The sequence below is a fragment of the Mirounga angustirostris genome, unplaced genomic scaffold (genome assembly GCF_029215605.1).
Source record: "Mirounga angustirostris isolate CCGP_5_RB_7025 unplaced genomic scaffold, mMirAng1.0.hap1 SCAF_13, whole genome shotgun sequence".
In the NCBI taxonomy this organism is placed as follows: domain Eukaryota; kingdom Metazoa; phylum Chordata; class Mammalia; order Carnivora; family Phocidae; genus Mirounga; species Mirounga angustirostris.
This window is the reverse complement of record NW_026991721.1, coordinates 99,175,163-99,193,447: the sequence shown is the minus strand read 5'-3', so window position 1 is coordinate 99,193,447 and position 18,285 is coordinate 99,175,163. Positions and strand designations below refer to the sequence as shown.

General features: G+C 54.0%; 1 protein-coding gene across 5 annotated transcripts in view; it reads left to right on the top strand.

Annotated features, from left to right (window-relative positions):
* ZBTB16 (zinc finger and BTB domain containing 16) overlaps positions 1-18,285 on the top strand; it is a 203,118-nt gene that overhangs the window by 162,605 nt on the left and 22,228 nt on the right. For all 5 annotated transcript variants that reach the window (XR_010407106.1, XR_010407105.1, XM_064577416.1 and 2 more), the window contains 2 exons: positions 12,769-12,939; positions 17,932-18,099. Coding sequence is in view for 3 of the 5 variants with exons in the window: in XM_064577416.1 (XP_064433486.1) it covers positions 12,769-12,939; positions 17,932-18,099 (339 nt within the window). In the remaining 2 variants the exon portion in view is untranslated. The remainder of the gene's footprint in view (positions 1-12,768; positions 12,940-17,931; positions 18,100-18,285) is intronic.

The window sequence follows — 18,285 nt, the reverse complement described above, 5'->3', positions numbered from 1 at the left end:
GTGCCTTCTGGCAGCTTCCCCGCCCCCCCACCCCCTTGTCCAAAGGCTCAATGCAGAAGGGAGCCATATGGTCCTTTGTGGACACATTTTCCCTAGTACAGTATCGTCCTGGTGTGAATGCAGGGCCTGGCTCTCCAGTGTCAGCTGTCCCTCCCCTCCCCTGCAGCCCCCCATCCCCCTACAGCCAGCCCAGAGATGAGCAGGTTGTGGGGGGCAAGCTCTCTGAGTCGGGGAGCCCTGCAGAGTCGGGGTGAGTGAGGAGTCTTTCAGTAACACCCACACACACACTCACGCAGAAAACTGTTGAAGTGAAGTCAAATGTCTCAAAGTCAGATCCCTTTTTAGTATGAATTTGCTGTGTCTCATTCTGAGCACTAATTCCAATTTAATTGCAAGTGGCCTGAAGCCTCTTCAATAGGAGTAACAAATGGTTTGATTTTGTAAACTTCATCAGACTGCATTTTAAATGCGACACAGTAGCCCAACTCGAATGCCAATGAAGCACTGGAGTAGCTCTCTGTTTACTAATTATCCGTTCTTACTCCAAGCCACGCTGGCTGGCTTGTCTGATTAAATCGGATTTGTGGGATAGAGAACAGCTAGCAGAGTTTTCTCTATAGTAAACGAGATTGAAACTATGGGCTGCCTGGCTGCACACTGTAAATTATATTTCCTTTTAAAGGGGACGTGTCTCTTTTATTTCTCTGTCGCCCCTCCTGCATATTAAACTTCACGGTACAGAAACGGACCCGGCTCATCCTCCCCGAGTAGCTGGCTCGCTCCTGTTACTTTCCATGTTGCTCTCCCAAGAACTGGGAGGGAAACCCGTAGCCAGATCCCGTGCTGTTCCGCTCAGCTCTGTTTCAGTTTCACTCCTTTCTTTTCTCCCCTTTATCCTGGGGGTGAGTTTTCCTTACCCCGTTATTCTAAAAGGCACCTGAGATGATTTGGAGTCTTCGAATCCATGCCGAGGAGACCAAACAAGAGTCCTGACGTGTACTAGGATCCAACACAAAGGGTTTGGCGTTTCAGAAAGACCCCGACGATGCATGGTGTCCGGCCCCGGGCGGGCAGGGGTGGCGGCGTAGACCGAGAAAGAAGGGAGTCCGTTCCTGAAAAACTCGCTTTGCTCTTTGGTTCGCTCTGGAATGAAACATTTTCCTCTGACCAGAATGAAATGAAGATCACCCGGTTCCTCCCTGGGACGCACCCAAGAAAGCCAGGACGCAGGTCCTGAAGGGCTGGGATATTGGTGGACGGGCACCCAAGGTTGAAAGTCAGGTTCAGAGAGCCCTTGTGTCCTCCCCTCACACCCTGGGGCCTGGGGTCTTGCCTGGAGCTGCTGGGTTCTCTTGTTTATTCCTCTCTGTCTAGGAAGACCACCTCCACCCTTCATCCTTCCTATAAAACTCTCTCTCTCTAGCTCCATAAAACGAATGCAGGGCAGCTCTGAATAAGGTGTCATCAGGCTGAGCTTCAACTCAGCTATCGCTAAGACGTTCTCTCCCGAGAGCTTGACCTGCCCCGCCCTCACTCTTGGTATCTACCTTTGTGCGGGAGCTTTTTATATTTCAATTTGCTTCTGAATGTCCTGTAAAATTAATGGTGTATGCACTTTCCCCCTTTTTGGCCATTGTGTGCGGTACAGTATGGGAAGGCCCGGTGCCTCTGAGAGCCTGGTTACCGTGGGAATGAATGGCCACCACACTCTCAGGCTCCCGGCCTCCTTTTAATTGTTGACAGTAAAAAGCATTTAAATGCTGCTTAATTTGTAATCATCTTCTGGAGGGGGAAGGAGAGGAACCATTAAAATGTCAGTAAAATGAATACGTCCTTCTCTCTCTCTCTCTCTCTCTCTTTTTTTTTGGTTGGGTTTTGTTTATGTATATGGGGTTGCTTTTTCTTTTCAATGCCTGATGTGGTGTCAGATGCCACAATGGCTCTGAAACAACCAGCATTTCACTTTATTTTGAGTATCTGTCCCCCCCAAGCCCTGCCCCCCTCCCCAGCCCATTCTGGGTCTCTGGGTCTTTGCCTGCCTCTGTCTCTCTCTCCTTGTCTATCCCTGCTCTTCTCTCTGGACCTCCTCCTACCTCCACCTCACTGTCTCTGGAATGCATCAGGGGTTTACAAGATGTGTTAAATAAGACCCCAGCTGAGTTGTTCTTTTCCCAGAGACCCCTCTTGTAGGCCCTGGTTCCTTCCCCATGGCCTCAAGATGACTCAGGGCAGGCCTGGGACTGGAGAGGTTGACTCTCTATAGAAAACGTCTTGTCCACCTGATGAACACAAGTGATGAGAGAGACCTGGTAACTCATTATCCAAATAAGGACATTGGTCTTAATCTTCAGGTGGAACCACCATGCTCCCATGAAGCTGTAGGCCCACTGTTGAGACTTCCAGTGCCTGTTATGTGTAGGCACAGGGCCCTAAGGAAATCAGAAGGTCTGGTTCTCTGACTCACCCTCTGTGAGGGTCACTTGGGGGTCTTTTCTGTTACAACAGTGCTGGGGGCATGGGAGAGCAAGGCCTGCTTCCCTATCCCCATCCCATCAGCACAGAAGCCTACAGGTACCCTCAGACCCAGTGATTCAAGAATTACCCTTCTGAGTGGATGGCCAGTTCTGGAAGGAACCAACTAGGTAACTAGTGGTCACTTGAGAGAAAGGACCTACCAGGTTCTCTCAAGTCTGGCTTTCCCCATCTTCCTAAAACTCCCTGTCTCACAGGGCTGCTTGAGAAGGGTTTAGGGGTGATAGACCTGGATTCGCCCCTAGCAAATTCTCACTCAAAATTAGGTCTTTTCTTTGCCTCACCTGTGACTGTCCCTCTGTGAGCCTGAGACAGGGGTTTCCGGGGAAGCCTCGAGATTCTCTTTAACTAAAAGAAGGCCGTCAAATCAGACTTTGAAGGAGAAATGCCTGAACTACATCTCAGTGGGAGAATGGATCTTTCAGTCTTCAATAGGCCTAGAATAATTGACTGTCAGAATAGGGGGAAAAGCTTTCAAGGATCATTTACTTCTACCTTCATTTTTCCTGTGAGGAAACAGAGATGCAGAGAGGTCTAGTCACCTACCCAAGAGTGCACAGCGAGTTAGTCACTGAGCCAGGACTTGAGAACAGGCCTTCCGGCTGAAGACCCCAGTGCTTTACACTCTTCCATTGGGAGTATTTAGTGAGAAGTCTTAGGAAAGAGTAGGGCGAGAGGATAATTACTCCGGTCTGTCCTTTCCCGTGTCATCCTAACTTCCCACCACACACTTCAGGGGCTCTTTTCCCAGAAGCCTCTAGGAGCAAAGGCATTAGAGACCGAAGCCTGCAGAGAGCTGCAGGGAGCCGAGGGTACAGAGCCGAGGACACGCCAGAGGGACTGAGGGAAGAACCCATTATAGCTCTGTGCTGGTTCTTTAGCCACCTCCCTCCAAACATGCCACGTAGGGAGCCCTTTGCCTTTGGGAACCTAGAGGGTGGACAAGTGCGTGCCTCTCTCCTTTGAGCTTTATCCCTATAGAACAAGCAGCATAGAGAAATTGAGGAGGGCAATTCTGTGTGTCTTGGCAGGAGAAGCTGCACACGGGTCCCTAAGGCAGCGCTTTGCCCACCCCCCCAGCCCCGTCTCCCCCCAGCCTGGTCCCATCTCCAAGGCTGCTCCTCCACTGGAATGGCTAGTACCTGCCAGAAGCTTCTGATCCCCAGGGCTGGGCCCAGGGGCTGGGCTGGGCTGGGCTGGGCGACGACGGCACGCTGCTGCCCCTTTCCTCTCAGGGCTGTTGAAGTTGGTCCAATTTTTCAATCGTGGGCCAATTAGTTTCACAAATGGGGGCCCCCGTGGTGCCAGGGCGCATTTGTTCCGGGCCTGCGCACTGGCCGGGCCCCATTGTCCTGCCTCCCGCCCCCATGTGGGCCCATTGTCCTCACCCCCAGCGGGTGCTGCTTACTGCGGCTTCTGGGGCAGGCGTCCTGCAGGCTCCAGGCTGCACCGCGGGCTCCCGGCTGCAGGGCCGCAGCTGGTCGAGGTGCTTAAGGCCGCGGACCCTGTGACCTTTGCCCCAGTCCTGCTGTCATTTTGAAAGTTACAGACCAGAGGGCTGCATACCTCTCTGGATTTACTCCCCACCCCAAGCCCAGAGCCTGCACACGCGCGAGCGAGCGTGCGTGCACGCGCACACACACACGCTGTCTCTCACTGGTCTCGTCTCCCTCCCCACCCCTCCTTCCCTTCTTCCTCCTCCTCCTCATGCTCTTGTGGTGGAAATTTGGATTCAGGAGTGTCTGCAAGGCTTCAGGAACATGACCGGGAAGTGGCTGCAGGTGCAGGTGGGAAGGACGTACCCGGAGAGGCAACTGGTCACTTCTGGTGCGGAGGACGCTGTGACTTCTCCTCGTGTGGCTTTCAATCCTCCGCCTCCTTACTTCCACATCAGATGCCGGGACGGGCTCAATGGAGGTGCACGTTCCCATCGGTTTGGCATCTTGCAGTTGAGTTTGCCCTTGACACCCTTCCTGCCAGGGGCCCGTACCCCCCCCGGAAAGCGTGGCCCACCAGGAGGGAGATGGAGCAGGGAGGCGGTCATGTCACCAGGCGGCAGAGCACAGATCTGGTCCCTTTTTAACCTGTTGACTCTCTCTCGCAAACCAAACTCAACTTTCTTCCTCCATTTAGTTTCCCTTCCTTCCTTCTCCACCCCCTTTCCTGTCCCCCTCCCTCAGTTTCTCCCCCTCTCCGGCTCGTTTGTTGGAGTGATTGACAAAATTAGTAAATCCATTCATGTTACTTTTATTGTGCAGGTCTCAGTAAATCCCGTGTGTCCGGGGTGCACCTTAATGAGCTAGTGAGCTGACAAATTTGTTTACTGTAGCTGGAGGTGCCGAGTAATGAAATGCACTTGTGTCTGCAGCTCACTGCTAAACAAATACACAGTTTTCTGGAAGCCAGCTTTGCTAGCTGCTGCCTGAGGATGCAGCCACATTCCCCCAGAGACGGAGAGGGTATGTGCGTGCACACGTGCACGGCGGTGTGTGCCTGGAGACGTGTAATCACTCACCCATCCATGGCTTAGTTTTAAAACAAATTTGAATCAGCTCCTCCAGCTCCTCCCCTTTTTGGTTATTCATTGAGAACTCTCAGCTCCCTGGACTAATGATACGAAACCCTCACATTCCTCCTTTGCCTTGTGGAAATGGAAGGTTATATAGATTGCCTCCAAGATTCAAGAAAGAAAGGAAAGGGGTAGGAGGGCTGGATGAGGAGACTGGAATTGACAAGGCTGAAATCGACAGGAAGACTTGATGGAAGGTTTCTAGCTCCAGGCTTGGTTTGAGAAGAGGTAACTGAACAGATGATTAAAGGTGTCCCAGCAGCAGGCGACTCTGTGTGTGGGAGACAAGCCCCCATGCACAGGCTTGTGGCTAATCTGGTTCAAGCCGGGCCCCAGGAGATGTTTTCTCAGTCTCCTCTAGCTGTCATGCGAGGGAGGCCAACAGCAGTAAAGGATACAGTGGGGCTTGTCTCCCACTCTCAGAATCGGTCTTTCTCAGGTGTCAGTGGGCTGACACTTTCTTGGGCTGGGCACACTGGGCCCTCACTGAGCAAGCAGCTAACTTTCTGAAGAAGGCTGGGAATTCAGGAGCTCAACCCAAATGATCCTGTCACTTGTGCCCAAGAGAACAGCTAGCAAGAGAGTTCTTGGCCCTTTCTCCAGTAGGCCCCTTGAAAAACAGCCAAACCCTAAATGATGGTGCAGAGGGGAGTCAAAAGGGAGGCACCCCTGCCGTTGTCATGGCTGGGCATTCATTTCATTTCTGTCTGCTCTCTGTCCCTGCCCCCTCCGCACCTGTAGCCTTCTCCATCCTCTCGAGATGCAGACAGGCTTCCTGCCTGCGGCGTGAGTCAGCCTTGGGCTGCTTGTCTCGGTCTTTTTCTCTTGCACAGTGGATGATGCAGTTCTTCCGTGTTCTTTAACAATGACGGGGGGGTGGGGGGGGCGGGTGTGTGGGCAGAGGAGGGAGCAAGGAGAAAGACCGGGAAGGGGAAAAGGCAGCAGTCTCAATTGATGGTTTTGGTGTGTGGCTACCAGGGTAGCCTGTGGCCGGAAATGGCATCTAGGTGGTCAGAGGAAGTAGAAAGACCTTTCTGAAGGATTTGGGGGTCAGGTTGGGGGTGGAGGTGGGAGATGGTTCCAGTTTAAATCAAGGTTTTGCGGGGCACCTGGGTGGCTCAGTTGTTAAGTGTCTGCTTTCAGCTCAGGTCATGGTCCCAGGGCCCTGGGATCGAGTCCCGCATCGGGCTCCTTGCTCAGTGGGGAGCCTGCTTCTCCCCCTCCCACTCCCCCTTCTTGTGTTCCCTCTCTCGCTGTGTCTCTCTCTGCCAAATAAATAAATAAAATCTTTCAAAAAAAAGATCAAGGTTTTTGCAGTCCCCCTAAAGTTGAGATTTTCTTCCTCTGGGGAGAAAAAACAAAACCCTTGGGGGTGGCGGGGAAGGCGGCTGTTGCTTGGCTGGGTGAGGTTAGGTGGGGTTGGACCCGACAAGCCTGTCTGTGGGCCGCGTGCACGCACATACACAGACAGGCGTGCCCGTGGTCCAGCACACGCACACGTGGCAGTCATAGCCAACTTGCCCAAAAAAGCCAGAGTATATTTAGATCCCTCTGCTCTTTTGATTAAGAAACTGCTTATGCTGGAGATAATAAGAGCCTTGTTCCAAGAAGGTGTAGCACCTGAACATCTTTTCCAGCTGTGTACCCCTCTGATCCTGTTCCTTCCTTTCTATTAAAGAGCTAATTGGTATGGAAATGGCACAGGTGTAAACATGAGGGTTTTGTGTCTCATAATTTCAGACCCGGTCATCACCTGGGTGAAATAACTATCCCGGATCTATGTCACCCCTCATGCCTCTTGTTCCACCCTGGCCTTGGCTTTTTCCCATTCTTTGGCTATAATTAAACTTGTTTTAAATCGAGAGTCTGCAAGTTGGACATGCCCTGCAGCCAAAACGGGCCGTGCTGCCCTTGGGGCGGGAGGGTGGATGAGCTGTGGGTCACCATCTCCAGAGACAAAAGGGACGCAAATGGTAGCCGGGATATTTGCATGGGTCCTGCCCCCACGTTACCTAGAACCAGGCTTTTCATTCAAGAGGTTATTTCTTCTTTTCTTTTTTTAAATTTATTGGACAGAGAGAGACACAGTGAGAGAGGGAACACAAGCAGGGGGAGTGGGAGAGGGAGAAGCAGGCTTCCCGCCGAGCAGGGAGCCCGACGCGGGGCTCGATCCCAGGACCCTGGGATCGTGACCTGAGCCGAAGGCAGACGCTTAATGACTGAGCCACCCGGGCGCCCCTCAAGAGGTTATTTCATTCCATAACCTCTTATATTACCTTCGGCAATAAACCGTGTCAGGCAGACCCCCCTGGAGCATAGCTCAATACCGAGCCTCATTCGTTCCTCGGAAGAGCAGAGGAGGGGCTGTTCTTTGACCTGATAAATTACTTCCTTGGACCCAGGCTAATTTATGTGCCCGGCTTACATTATGATTTCCGGATTGATCGAAAGCAGTACAGTTGCAGAACTTACATACTCAAAAACATGTGTCCCTTGCCTCCGAATAGCACTGGGAAGTTGGAGTTGGAAAGGGCAGGTGAGTTAGGAATGGGAATGCCGTTTCCTAGAAGAAGAAATGAAGCCTGGGGTCACCGCGCCGGGCAGGTTGCGCCTCGGGGCCAGCACTGAGGGCTTCTGCTGGATTCACTGCTTAATGTGGTAAAAAACTGGTCCTTCTGTGGTTTCAGTCTTCGCTGCTGACCCACAGAGTTCAGACGCGGAGTAAGAACTCGGGAGTCATGTCTAGCCTACCAGACAGACACGAGAGGCCCCAACAAGATCAGATGCCTGTGGGTCACTTGGTGTTACTGATTTCCAAAGAGAGTCTTGCTGGAAGTGCTCAGTAATGACTTCATTTGGTCTGAGCTTTTCTCTAGCTCTGGCTGTCTGGCTCTCTCTACTAGGACTGCCTCCACCTCCGGTCCCTTGTCTGCCCCTTGTGATTGTCCCACAGCTCCTTCCTTAGCCTCTTATGCACCATACAGTTAGTTACTGAGTGCATATGCTATGCCAGGCCCCGTGGTTAGGGTGGGGGAGTATAAAGATTAAGGGAACAGTTCCTGCTTTGGAGGGCTTACAGTCTAGTAGGCAGAGCTGAATGTCAAAAATAAATGCATCAGAGGGTTTTATATGCTGTAGTCGTGAGGGCTTAGAGGAAGAAGATGTTCTTGGCATTGAGTCCTAAATGGTGTAACTCATCCAAGATGCCTCCTCTAGAGTCAACTTCCTGGAAGCAGTGGCCCAGAGTCAATAAAGCAACTTCAGCTCGTCTCCTGCGCAGGGCAGCCGTGATTCCCATCCGGGCCGTCCGTTGCTGCAGGGGGATGCCCGGCTAAGAGGGGAGAGGGGCACTGAGGCTGGGATCCAGCCCTCTTTGCTCGCCAGAGCTGTGCGCCTGGGCAACTATCTGTGTCTGCCCACAGTCAGAGGCATGATTTTCTAATTCAGACAAAGGCGGCGTCTGGGCTGGCAGGGGCTCTGCTGTCACTTTGTAGTTACAAAGCCTTTGCGCGTGGGTATCTCATATTATGCTCTTAGCAACAACAGTGTGGCAAAGGATGAGCAAACCCTGGTCCAGAGAAGTTCAGTGACTTGCTCAGAATCACAAGGCAAGTAAGCGGCAGAACCAAGACCCCTGTGCTTCTTTTGTTTCCCTTGGGCCACGCTGACCAGATGATTTCTGACGGTTTTCTGCAACCAGGGGAGGCTCCTCCTGCCTCCCCAGTGGTATCAGGCATGAGGTCTCTCTGTGGCAGAGGAAGGAGCACCAAGCATCTCTGGGGTTCAGGCGGTGTGAGGAACAGAAGGGTGTAACCCTGCCCAGCCTCTTGCCTGGCCGCACATCTCCCGGTAGCTAATGAATTGCTAATACAATTTTCTAGATAATTTTATTTCCATAGTCCCACATTTTAATGTGTTTCCAAAAGCTAGCATTTATTTGCTTAATCTCCCAGTGTAATAGAATCTGCCCTGACTCATCATACATGCGAACAATCAGCTAGGCAGAAACTACAGCAAATTGTTTAATAACTCAAATCTAGTCTCTAGATTTTTAGCTGGCATGCACCAGTAGCTTTTCTCGTGTCTCTCCCATTCCCCCCTCCCCAGCCTCTTCCTTTTTAAATATTTCTCCATCTTCTCAGCTGTTGGTCTCCAAACAGAAGAGAGGGGAGAATGGATACGGGGCCTCAGAGGTCCCTTCTTATCTCTGTACCTCGGCTGGTGTCCTCAGTGGCCAAGGAGGGCCCCTGAGCCTTGTGAGATGTCCCAGGAAGGGGGGGGGGGGAGGGACCCTTGCACGGACATGGTAGAATTTCCTTCCCAAGTGAGGGTGATGTCACCTGAAACCGGCCATCAGGGTGCAGAGCTGGCCATCCGGGGGCACCATGCTTCCCAACTGAGCCCCCGTGTCAGGTCCTGTCGCGCCATCTTCCCTGGACCTCATTTTTCCACTCTCCTCCCCCGGGGGCATTGCCCTTATATATAGGCTGGTTCCTGCTGGCACACCCCCCCCCCCCCAGCCATTCCAGGCACCACACTGGCCCCACTGACCTTCCCCGCTCATCTCCACCCTCTGGGGCTGTCGTGTGTCCCTGCCTGCTCTGGAGGTTGCTTGCGGTGTTTCCTTAGCTTGGCCCCTGTAGCCCTTCTCCCGGTCCTTGGCTTCTCAGTAGTCTTCATTTCTCAATGCCACAGTCCTCACGGAGTCACCCTGTCTGTATCCCTTGCTCGTCTGGGACCCCAGTTCTCTGGTTGGTCTCAGCATCCCCTTTGTCACCTCACAGTGCCTACACTTGGTCACTGCACATTGAGTGTGCTGGATGGACACGAAGTGGGTTCAGGCTATCCTGAGAGGTATGGGTGGCCTGGGCGGGGGGTGGCTTTGAGGAACCTTGGAAAGACCTGGGGGGCTGAGTGCTGTGGTGTCCTCAGACTGTCCTGCCGGGGGGTACCAGCCCTCAGAACTCCTCTGGGCCTGGCGTTGTAGGCTTGGAGTGTCCCTACTGGGGATGTCACGCTCCCTCTGACCCAGGTGCCATCTACCCTGGGGACGTCAGGGGGATGTCTAAGGAGAAATCCGTGCTGCCAAAGGGCACAGCTTGCCCGCGAGGCCTGCTCCAGCTTACCAATTCAAGGCAGCTGTTTGACATCTGGCTTACTTGGGGCCCATGCTGGGGGCCCTCGGGATGAAACGGCCAGGGCAGCCGTGTCACAGATCTCGCTGCAGATGGACTGCACACCTGGGCGTGTTGAGCTGGCCAGGGTGGGCACTGAGCGCTCACTGTCAGCCCTTGGGCTGCGTCCGCCTGGCAGGCCACTCCCCTCAGCCAGGTGCAGCCAGGCACCCCATTACCTCCCCGAGTTCTTGCCCCGGGACGTGGGAAGGCTTCAGAGAGCTGTACCTTGTGACTCTGCTTCCAGCCCGCTCCCCCTGGCCTGGGTTTTCTAACCGTCGCTGGAGTGAGGCCCGGTCACACCCAAGCGGGGTGAGAGCCGTCGGGCTGGCCCTATCGTGCCTCTTCCAGAAGCCCAGACAGACAAGAGGCATGCCCCGAAGCAGACCTGGTCCCAACCCTGTGGTGCCTGAAATCAGACCTCGACATTTGTTCAAATCTCAGCTCTACCTCTTCTGACTGTGTGACCTTAGGCAAGTTGGTTAATCGCTCTGTTTTCCCATTTGTGGGAAGGGGGATGAGAATGCCTGCCTTGTGGGGTTGGATGCACGTGTTAATTGAGATGGCAGCATAGATAAAGCACGTGTATCAGTTCCTTTCCCTTGTGTTTGTTGAGGCCAGGAGCAAAACAGGGCTCTTGCTTTGTGTTCAGCCTTCCCTGGACCTGGATGCAGGCGGCAGCTGCACGGATGGCCGTGGGGGGTGGAGGGGGCGGATAGAAGGGTCTGGCCTTCCCGCTAGTTCATCCTAAACCCAGCCACGAATGGGACTGGGGCAGCGAGAACAGACCACCCCTTTGCTCTCTCCAGGGATGGACCAGGGTGGCAGCAAGGTCTTCATGCTGTCCCTCTCCACCCCACTTTCTACGCAGAGCTCCTTGACCCAGCACTGAGCAGCCAGGGCTCTGCCCTTGCTCCCCTCTGGGCTGTGTTGACAGATGCTAGGCCTGTCCACCATTCCCACTTGTGTCCTTTACACAGGGCCAGGCGGTGCAGGGCTGAACACCGGTGATACTGGTCAGATGCCAGCAAGAGGGAGCAGACGAGCTTCCCAGGGGAGCTGACATGCTTAGGGAAGTAGGATCCAAAAGGGTGGGCAATGAGCCACCAGTGAGGACCCAGATGGTGGGTCTCCATGCTTCCTCATGTGTACCCAGAGAGGTTAATGGCTCCAGAGCAGGATCTTTCTTTGTAGGATACCATGGGGTACCTATCTAAGCTTCTGCTCACTGCAGAGAATGGCCAGACAGAATGAAATGACAATCTCATGCCACTCACTAGCTTCAAATCCTTTGACAGTTGCCCACTGGTCTTGAGATGCAGCCTGAATGTCTTCACATGGTTTTCAAGACCCGCATGTGACCTGGTCCTGCCTACTTCTTTGACCTTCCCTCCACTGTCTCCCCACCTCCCTAGCGATGCTGTTCTTCTGTCTTATCCTCTGATAACTGCATTTCTTTCCAGGCTAGAGTGTTCATGGATGCTCTCCCCCAGTGGTCCCTTGTGCTGGGTGACATCTATGATGACAGCAGAGACTTTGTAGAGTTTTCCATGGTTGGATTCCCCAGTGCCCAAAAGGGAGTCCTCCTTAGAGAAGGTACTAGAATAATATTTGTTGAATTAAGAGACTCTTAAGATGGGTGCTTTGGTGAAGGGAGAACTGGTTAAAAGAAGAGGGTCTGTAGCTAGGCTCTGGAGAGGATTCAGACCCAGGCAGCCTGGGTTGGGACTGCATCTCTGCAGTTTCTGAGCTCCATGGAACTTGGGACAAGTTGCACAATCGCGGTGTCCTCATTTGCCTCATCTGAGAGGGGAGGTGGTGGAGCCTGCCTTCTGGAGACGGGACTTTCAGTTAGCTCCATTTGACCATGGGCTGGCACGTGCTGTCTTCGTGATTGTGATCCCCCACAGAGGCCACCCCGACTTCCCACCTCCTGCCCCAGACTCCCAAAAGTCCCCCTGACACATGCCATCTTTTTTTTTTTTTTTAAAGATTTTATTTATTTCTTTGACAGAGAGAGACACAGCGAGAGAGGGAACACAAGCAGGGGGAGTAGGAGAGGGAGAAGCAGGCCTCCCGCTGAGCAGGGAGCCTGATGTGGGGCTCGATCCCAGGACCCTGGGATCACGACCTGAGCCGAAGGCAGACGCTTAACGACTGTGAGCCACCCAGGCGCCCCGACACATGCCATCTTAATACCCTGCCTTCGACACAGCCCCCCACACAGCTACTGACTCACGTTTGTTGTTGTGACGGATTGGTTGTCTCTTCTCCTGCTAGATTTTAGGTGCCATAAGGGTGAGCAGTAAGTCGATTTTGTCCACGATTAGAGCCACACGCTAGGTGCCCCCTCACCACTGCATGGCCTGGGCCGCCTCTGGGTTCGCCCCCGAGCCTGGGGGAGTAGAGGCCTAGCCCTGGCTCTGGCTCTGGCCCGGATGAGTCAGGAGAGGCTGTGTGCTCCCCGCTCCTGAGCTCTCCTGTTCCCCACAGGCACGGACATGGCCGTCTTCTGTCTGCTGTGCGGGAAGCGATTCCAGGCGCAGAGTGCGCTCCAGCAGCACATGGAGGTCCACGCGGGCGTGCGCAGCTACATCTGCAGCGAGTGCAACCGCACCTTCCCCAGCCACACCGCCCTCAAACGCCACCTGCGCTCACACACCGGTAAGCCCGTCCAGGGGATGGCTGGCTCAGAGTCCCTGGGAACCCGTGTCTGCATCTGCCTCCAAAGACATAAAGGGGAGGTGTCCGGCTGAGTCGGCCCTCAGCCCTTCTTTGCTCAAGGTGGGCATGGGGGGGCTTCCATTGTGCAGGTAAATGTTGTTAGTTCTTCTTCCCCTCCTATCTTGGGGACCTGTGGGTCTCAGTCTCTCTGTGCTCAATGGAGAGGGTATTCATTAGAAATGCAGGCTCTTGGGTTCCACCCTCAGAAACTTTGACTTCGTGGATATGGAGAGGGAGCCAAGACTCGATGTGATGAGTAAGTATTCCCCAAAGATTCTGATGCAGGTGGACCCAAAATGCATTTGGAGAAAAGCCTACCTACCCACTTGATCACCTCTCCCTGGCCTCCACCCCATGGACACATGCTCCTGACATCAGCCCTGGGCTCCTAAGGGCATGTTGCAGAAGTGGTCCTGCTTGCTCTAAAATAACAGAAGCAAATTTTCTGTACTTGGCCATTAACCTTGATTAGGGGAGAAGATGAGGGCATATAAACAGTGAGCCAGATGATGGAGGAGGAAAGTAGTCGTGAGTCAAGGGGGATGGGCCGTGTGCCCAGGTACTGGTTCATCCCGGCTGCCACCCTCTAGAAGGTTGACCCTGAGGGCCAGGAGGCAGATGGCTTTCTTGTAGCAACCTCGATCCCCTAGCAAAGTAATGGGTGACTTAAATTCATCCTTTTCTCTGGGACAAAATTGGATCTTCGCTGACAGCACATGGATAGAGGAGTGTCCCTTTCTGAGTCTGTGTGTGTCTCTGCTCATGTGTGCTCTGTCCTGAGTCTGGAGTGAGAATGGGGGACAGGGTGGGGTCAGGGAGATAGAGAGGCAGACTCCGTATCGGGGTCTGTAACAGGGTGTAGGCTCGTGTCTCTTGGAGAGGGTATTAAAAGCTGTGCCTCAAGACAGGAATGGTGGGACCTTCTCTGTCCTCATTCTTGGGTCTTGTCACAACTCTGGGATTAAGTATGCAGGCCAGGCCTTTCTTGGGTGGCAGTCTCTGCTGATGGAGGGAGGGGCTTTACTTATCATGGACTGAGCGGGTCTGTCCTGCCAAGAGTGTGCATCCTCATCCAGGAGCCTGCCTGGCCTTGCACTTTCTTTTTTTTTTTTAAAGATTTTATTTATTTATTTGACAGAGAGACACAGCGAGAGAGGAACACAAGCAGGGGGAGTGGGAGAGGGAGGAGCAGACTTCCCGCAGAGCAGGGAGCCTGATGTGGGGCTCGATCCCAGGACCCTGGGATCATGACCTGAGCCGAAGGCAGATGCTTAACGACTGAGCCACCCAGGCGCCCGGCCTTGCACTTTCTGATGTCATTCACTTGAGGGGAACGTATGGCCTTAAGCATCACCTGACTTGCATGGAGTCATTGAGGTTTGCTGGCATGAGACAGGGGAGGTCCCAGAGGGTAGGACCCGACAAGAAGGGCTTCTCTGTAGTGACCGTGTACACATCCCCTGCAGGTCTATGCACTCTCCTGTCCACACTTCCCCCCCCGACTGGGTCCCCAAGTTCAGCCTTAACATGGTGGCCGGTCACCTTTCGGCCACTTCGGAGCATGCTGCTATGTCAAGTCAGTTGGCTGCGTGGGACTTAAATGATCCCAACCTGCTGAGTCCACCCAGGATATGCCCTGCTCTGCCCGTGCTCCCTTCTAAGAGTGCAGACGCCAAAATATCACCGGCTCCTGTGTCAGTCATGGCATGGATCTGTGGGGAGCGGCTCTCTCCGGACAGAGTTTGGGAGAAGTACTTGTTTAATCTCGGGAACGTGGAGCACACTGCTGCCCACGCACGCGCACGCACCCATCGATTTTCACACCAGTGAGGCCCCGTGCACACAAGCCCTCTACAGGCCGAGCACACCCCCCACACAATGCCTCATTAATATTCCGTTGTTCTTGGCCCAGTTGCTGCTGGGGCCGGGTGTTTAGCATCGGCAGCTGTGTTTGGTAGGTTAGTCCAGCCGTGCTCTTGGCATTGATGGATCCCTGATTCACACGGCTCATCATATAATAAACTCTCAGCTGTGCTAAAGGGAGGGGCTGACAGGGAGGGGCCCAAGGAGCTGCCGGGGTGGGGCCTGGCTGGTGCCACGGAAACCACCAGGTGAGGCCAGGCCACTGGGGTCACAGATGCACTGGGCAGGCCAGAGGGGCTCTAATTAGTCTCGTTTGTCCTGTACTTAATGTCAAGCTCATTAAAGAGGCTACAGAGTTAATCAACGTACCAGAAATTGGATTTTGAGTTCTGCAGTTTTGTGTGCATTATGGTAGCATGGACACCAGTAACTCTCAGGGTGAGGATTTTAGGCCAGGTGATCACCATGCTTCAAAGTGTGTGCGTGTGCGTGTGCTCACGCACGCACACGCGCGTATGTCTTTTTTCTCTTCTAAGTTCTTTTTACTCCTTTTCCTGGGCTGACTCTGGAGATTTCCTATTTAAACTCGTTTAACATGTGATCCACTTCATAATTAAATTCATAAAACTCTGATCAAACAAACCTTTCTGCTTTAACCCTTTGTTTTTTAAACTCTTAGCCCCCCCCCCTCCAGAGGGGGCGGCACAGACGGCGACTCCCCGCCACCGCGCTCACCCCCCGGCCGGGTGGCTGCCGAGATGTACGTTTTAATTACCGGCTCTCGTTGGAAGTCTCACGTGGCCCTTGCTTTATTTATTTATTTATATCTTAATGAGGATACTGAATCCTTGATTAAAGTCGTTATCGTTGCCAATTCGGCGGGGAGGGGGTGTCGGATGGCAGACGGGGGGTTGTATGTGCAGACGTCTGCGCAGAGAGGGAGTGGCGCGCGGGCGCAGGCCTGCACGGACCGACCCTCACTCGGACAGACACACAACTAAGGAGGACCAGGGTCTGCACGGACCTCTGCTCCCCTGGGGCTGGGTGGGGCTGGTGGCTGGGGACCAGGCGGTCCGCACAGCCCTGGCAGAGAGGGGGCGCGCAGGGGCTGAGAACCCCGGGATTCGGCCTGTCTCCAGACCTGCACGTGCCTCTGAGCCAGGGCTGTGCCTTCTAGATGGGTGAGAACTGGGGGGCCGGCTCTGCTCTTCCAGCTTCTCCCGTCTGACCGTCTGACTCCTCGCGGAAGTGCTCACACCCACCCTTCTCTGCCTCTGGAGCTTCTTGCAGAGAGAGAGCCCGTAGCCAGGGAGCAGACCCCAGCATCCACTCCCCACAGAGCCTTAAAAACCCTTCAGAGCCATCAGAAGAGATGAGAATTTATGTGGGGACAGGGGCCTGCGTTTGAGACGGGGCGGGGGGGGGGAGGTTTGGTTAGCGGCCTGAGGAGGAGAGAGACAAGAGAGTAAAATATCATTTTAAGGAGGAAGTGAAGGCAGAGGCATGCGAGTCTATAACGAGAAGGACAATTTATGCCCAGGCACGAGTGCAGTTTGACATGGGGATAATGAAAAAACGTAGGTCATTGTGGATGACTTAAACCTTCAGCAGCTGAAGAAAATGTATGAAATGCAGAGGACATTACACGGTTGGCAGCCCGCACATCTGCAGAGGGACAAGTGAAATACAGTGGGCCATTCTTTACCATAAACTGTGGTTGTTGGAGATGCAGCCCAGAGAAATTGTAATTACAGTGACAAGACGAATCAGCGATATTTAAATATTCATGAAAAAAGTCTGGGGTGATCCATCTATCTTTATTGTCTCTGCCTTCACTCCTGTAATAAATAAGTCGCTGAAGGCCTCACCTTTCAGCCCCCAAAGCCTCCACTTTGGGTACAAAGCAGAAGATGGTGAATCTGCACACCCCAACCTCTCACCATCGAGGGGCCTGGAAGGGAGGCTGACGGGCACGGCCTCTAGGCCGAGGGGCGGCTGCTCTCCCCGAGCTTCGTCTACCCGCCCTTTCCGAGCGTCTGCTCCAGGTCGGCCCTGTGCTGCGTCCCTGGGCAACAAGGATTAACAAGACTCCCTTCTTGCCCTTGAGATGCTTCCATCCTAGAGGCAGGGTGTGCGTGGCAGGAGAAACATGACAGCATGTCACTTAGCCATCTGATAAGTTATCACGTGTCCAGACTCTGAAACCAGATCTGAATCCCAACTCCGCTGCTTACAGGCTCTTTGACCTTAGAGACCATCTAAGCATCTCATTCTTCCTCTCTGTATGATGAGAATTCTGCATTTCTCGTCAGGTTATTGCAGTGATTACATGGTAAGATGTGTGTAAGGTTCCTAGCACGGTAGCGAGCCCTCAATAGATTGGGCTGTTTTGATTACAAAGTACCATAAAAATTATCCTGCTACTACAATAACACTGTGCTAGGCATTTCTTCTTTTTTGGGACAGAACAAAGTGACTGAGTGTGCCTGGGTGGGAGGCGCTAAAAGGACACTTCCAAACCATGCGGATGTGTGAGCTGGGCCTTGAAGGATGACTAGGAGTTTGCTGGGGGGGGGGGAGCGGGGGGAGAGAGGAAATCAAGCAGAGGGGATAGTTGCTGAAGCTGTGGAGCGGGGAGAGAGCAGAAGGCACTTGGGGGATGGTGTGTTCTAGTTCCCCAAATTGAAGGGGTATTTTTGAGGGTAGGGGAGTCAGGCTGGAATGGCTTTTGCCCCTGACCTATGGGAAAGGGAGAGAAGGTAGCACGGGAAGCTGGGGGGCAAGTGTCACAGTGCACGAGTCTGCTCTCCCCTTGTGGGAGCCTGCTTGCTGGGGCCTGCTCTGCATCCCTGAACCAGTCGGGCGTTCTCCTCCTGAGACTGGCTCTGGACCCGTGGACGAGCCCTGGGCCGCACTGAAGTACGCTCCTGTGTTCACACGGGGGGGCCTGACGTTGTCTTTGGAGAAGACAGGCAGTCTCCTCTTCCTGGCGCCCTGACCGTGCCCTGCTGTCTCCTAGAGCGGGGACGGGGGGAGGCAAGGCCCTGATCCAGCCCCTTGTCCCCACAGGCGACCACCCATACGAGTGTGAGTTCTGTGGCAGCTGCTTCCGGGATGAGAGCACACTCAAGAGCCACAAACGCATCCACACGGGCGAGAAACCCTACGAGTGCAATGGTTGTGGCAAGAAGTTCAGCCTCAAGCACCAGCTGGAGACGCACTACAGGGTGCACACGGGTACGGAGGGCCAGTGCGGGCCCCGGAGCTGGTGCAGGGACCTGGGTGTCGGGGGCGGGGGGCAGGTGGCTCGCCAGAGCAGCCCAGGTGAGCGTGGTCTGGGGCTGAGAGGGGGGCGCCTTCTGGCGAAGGTGAGCCTGGCGGCCTGGGTGCTGCGTCCAGGGGCAAGGCCGAGGCAGACATTGC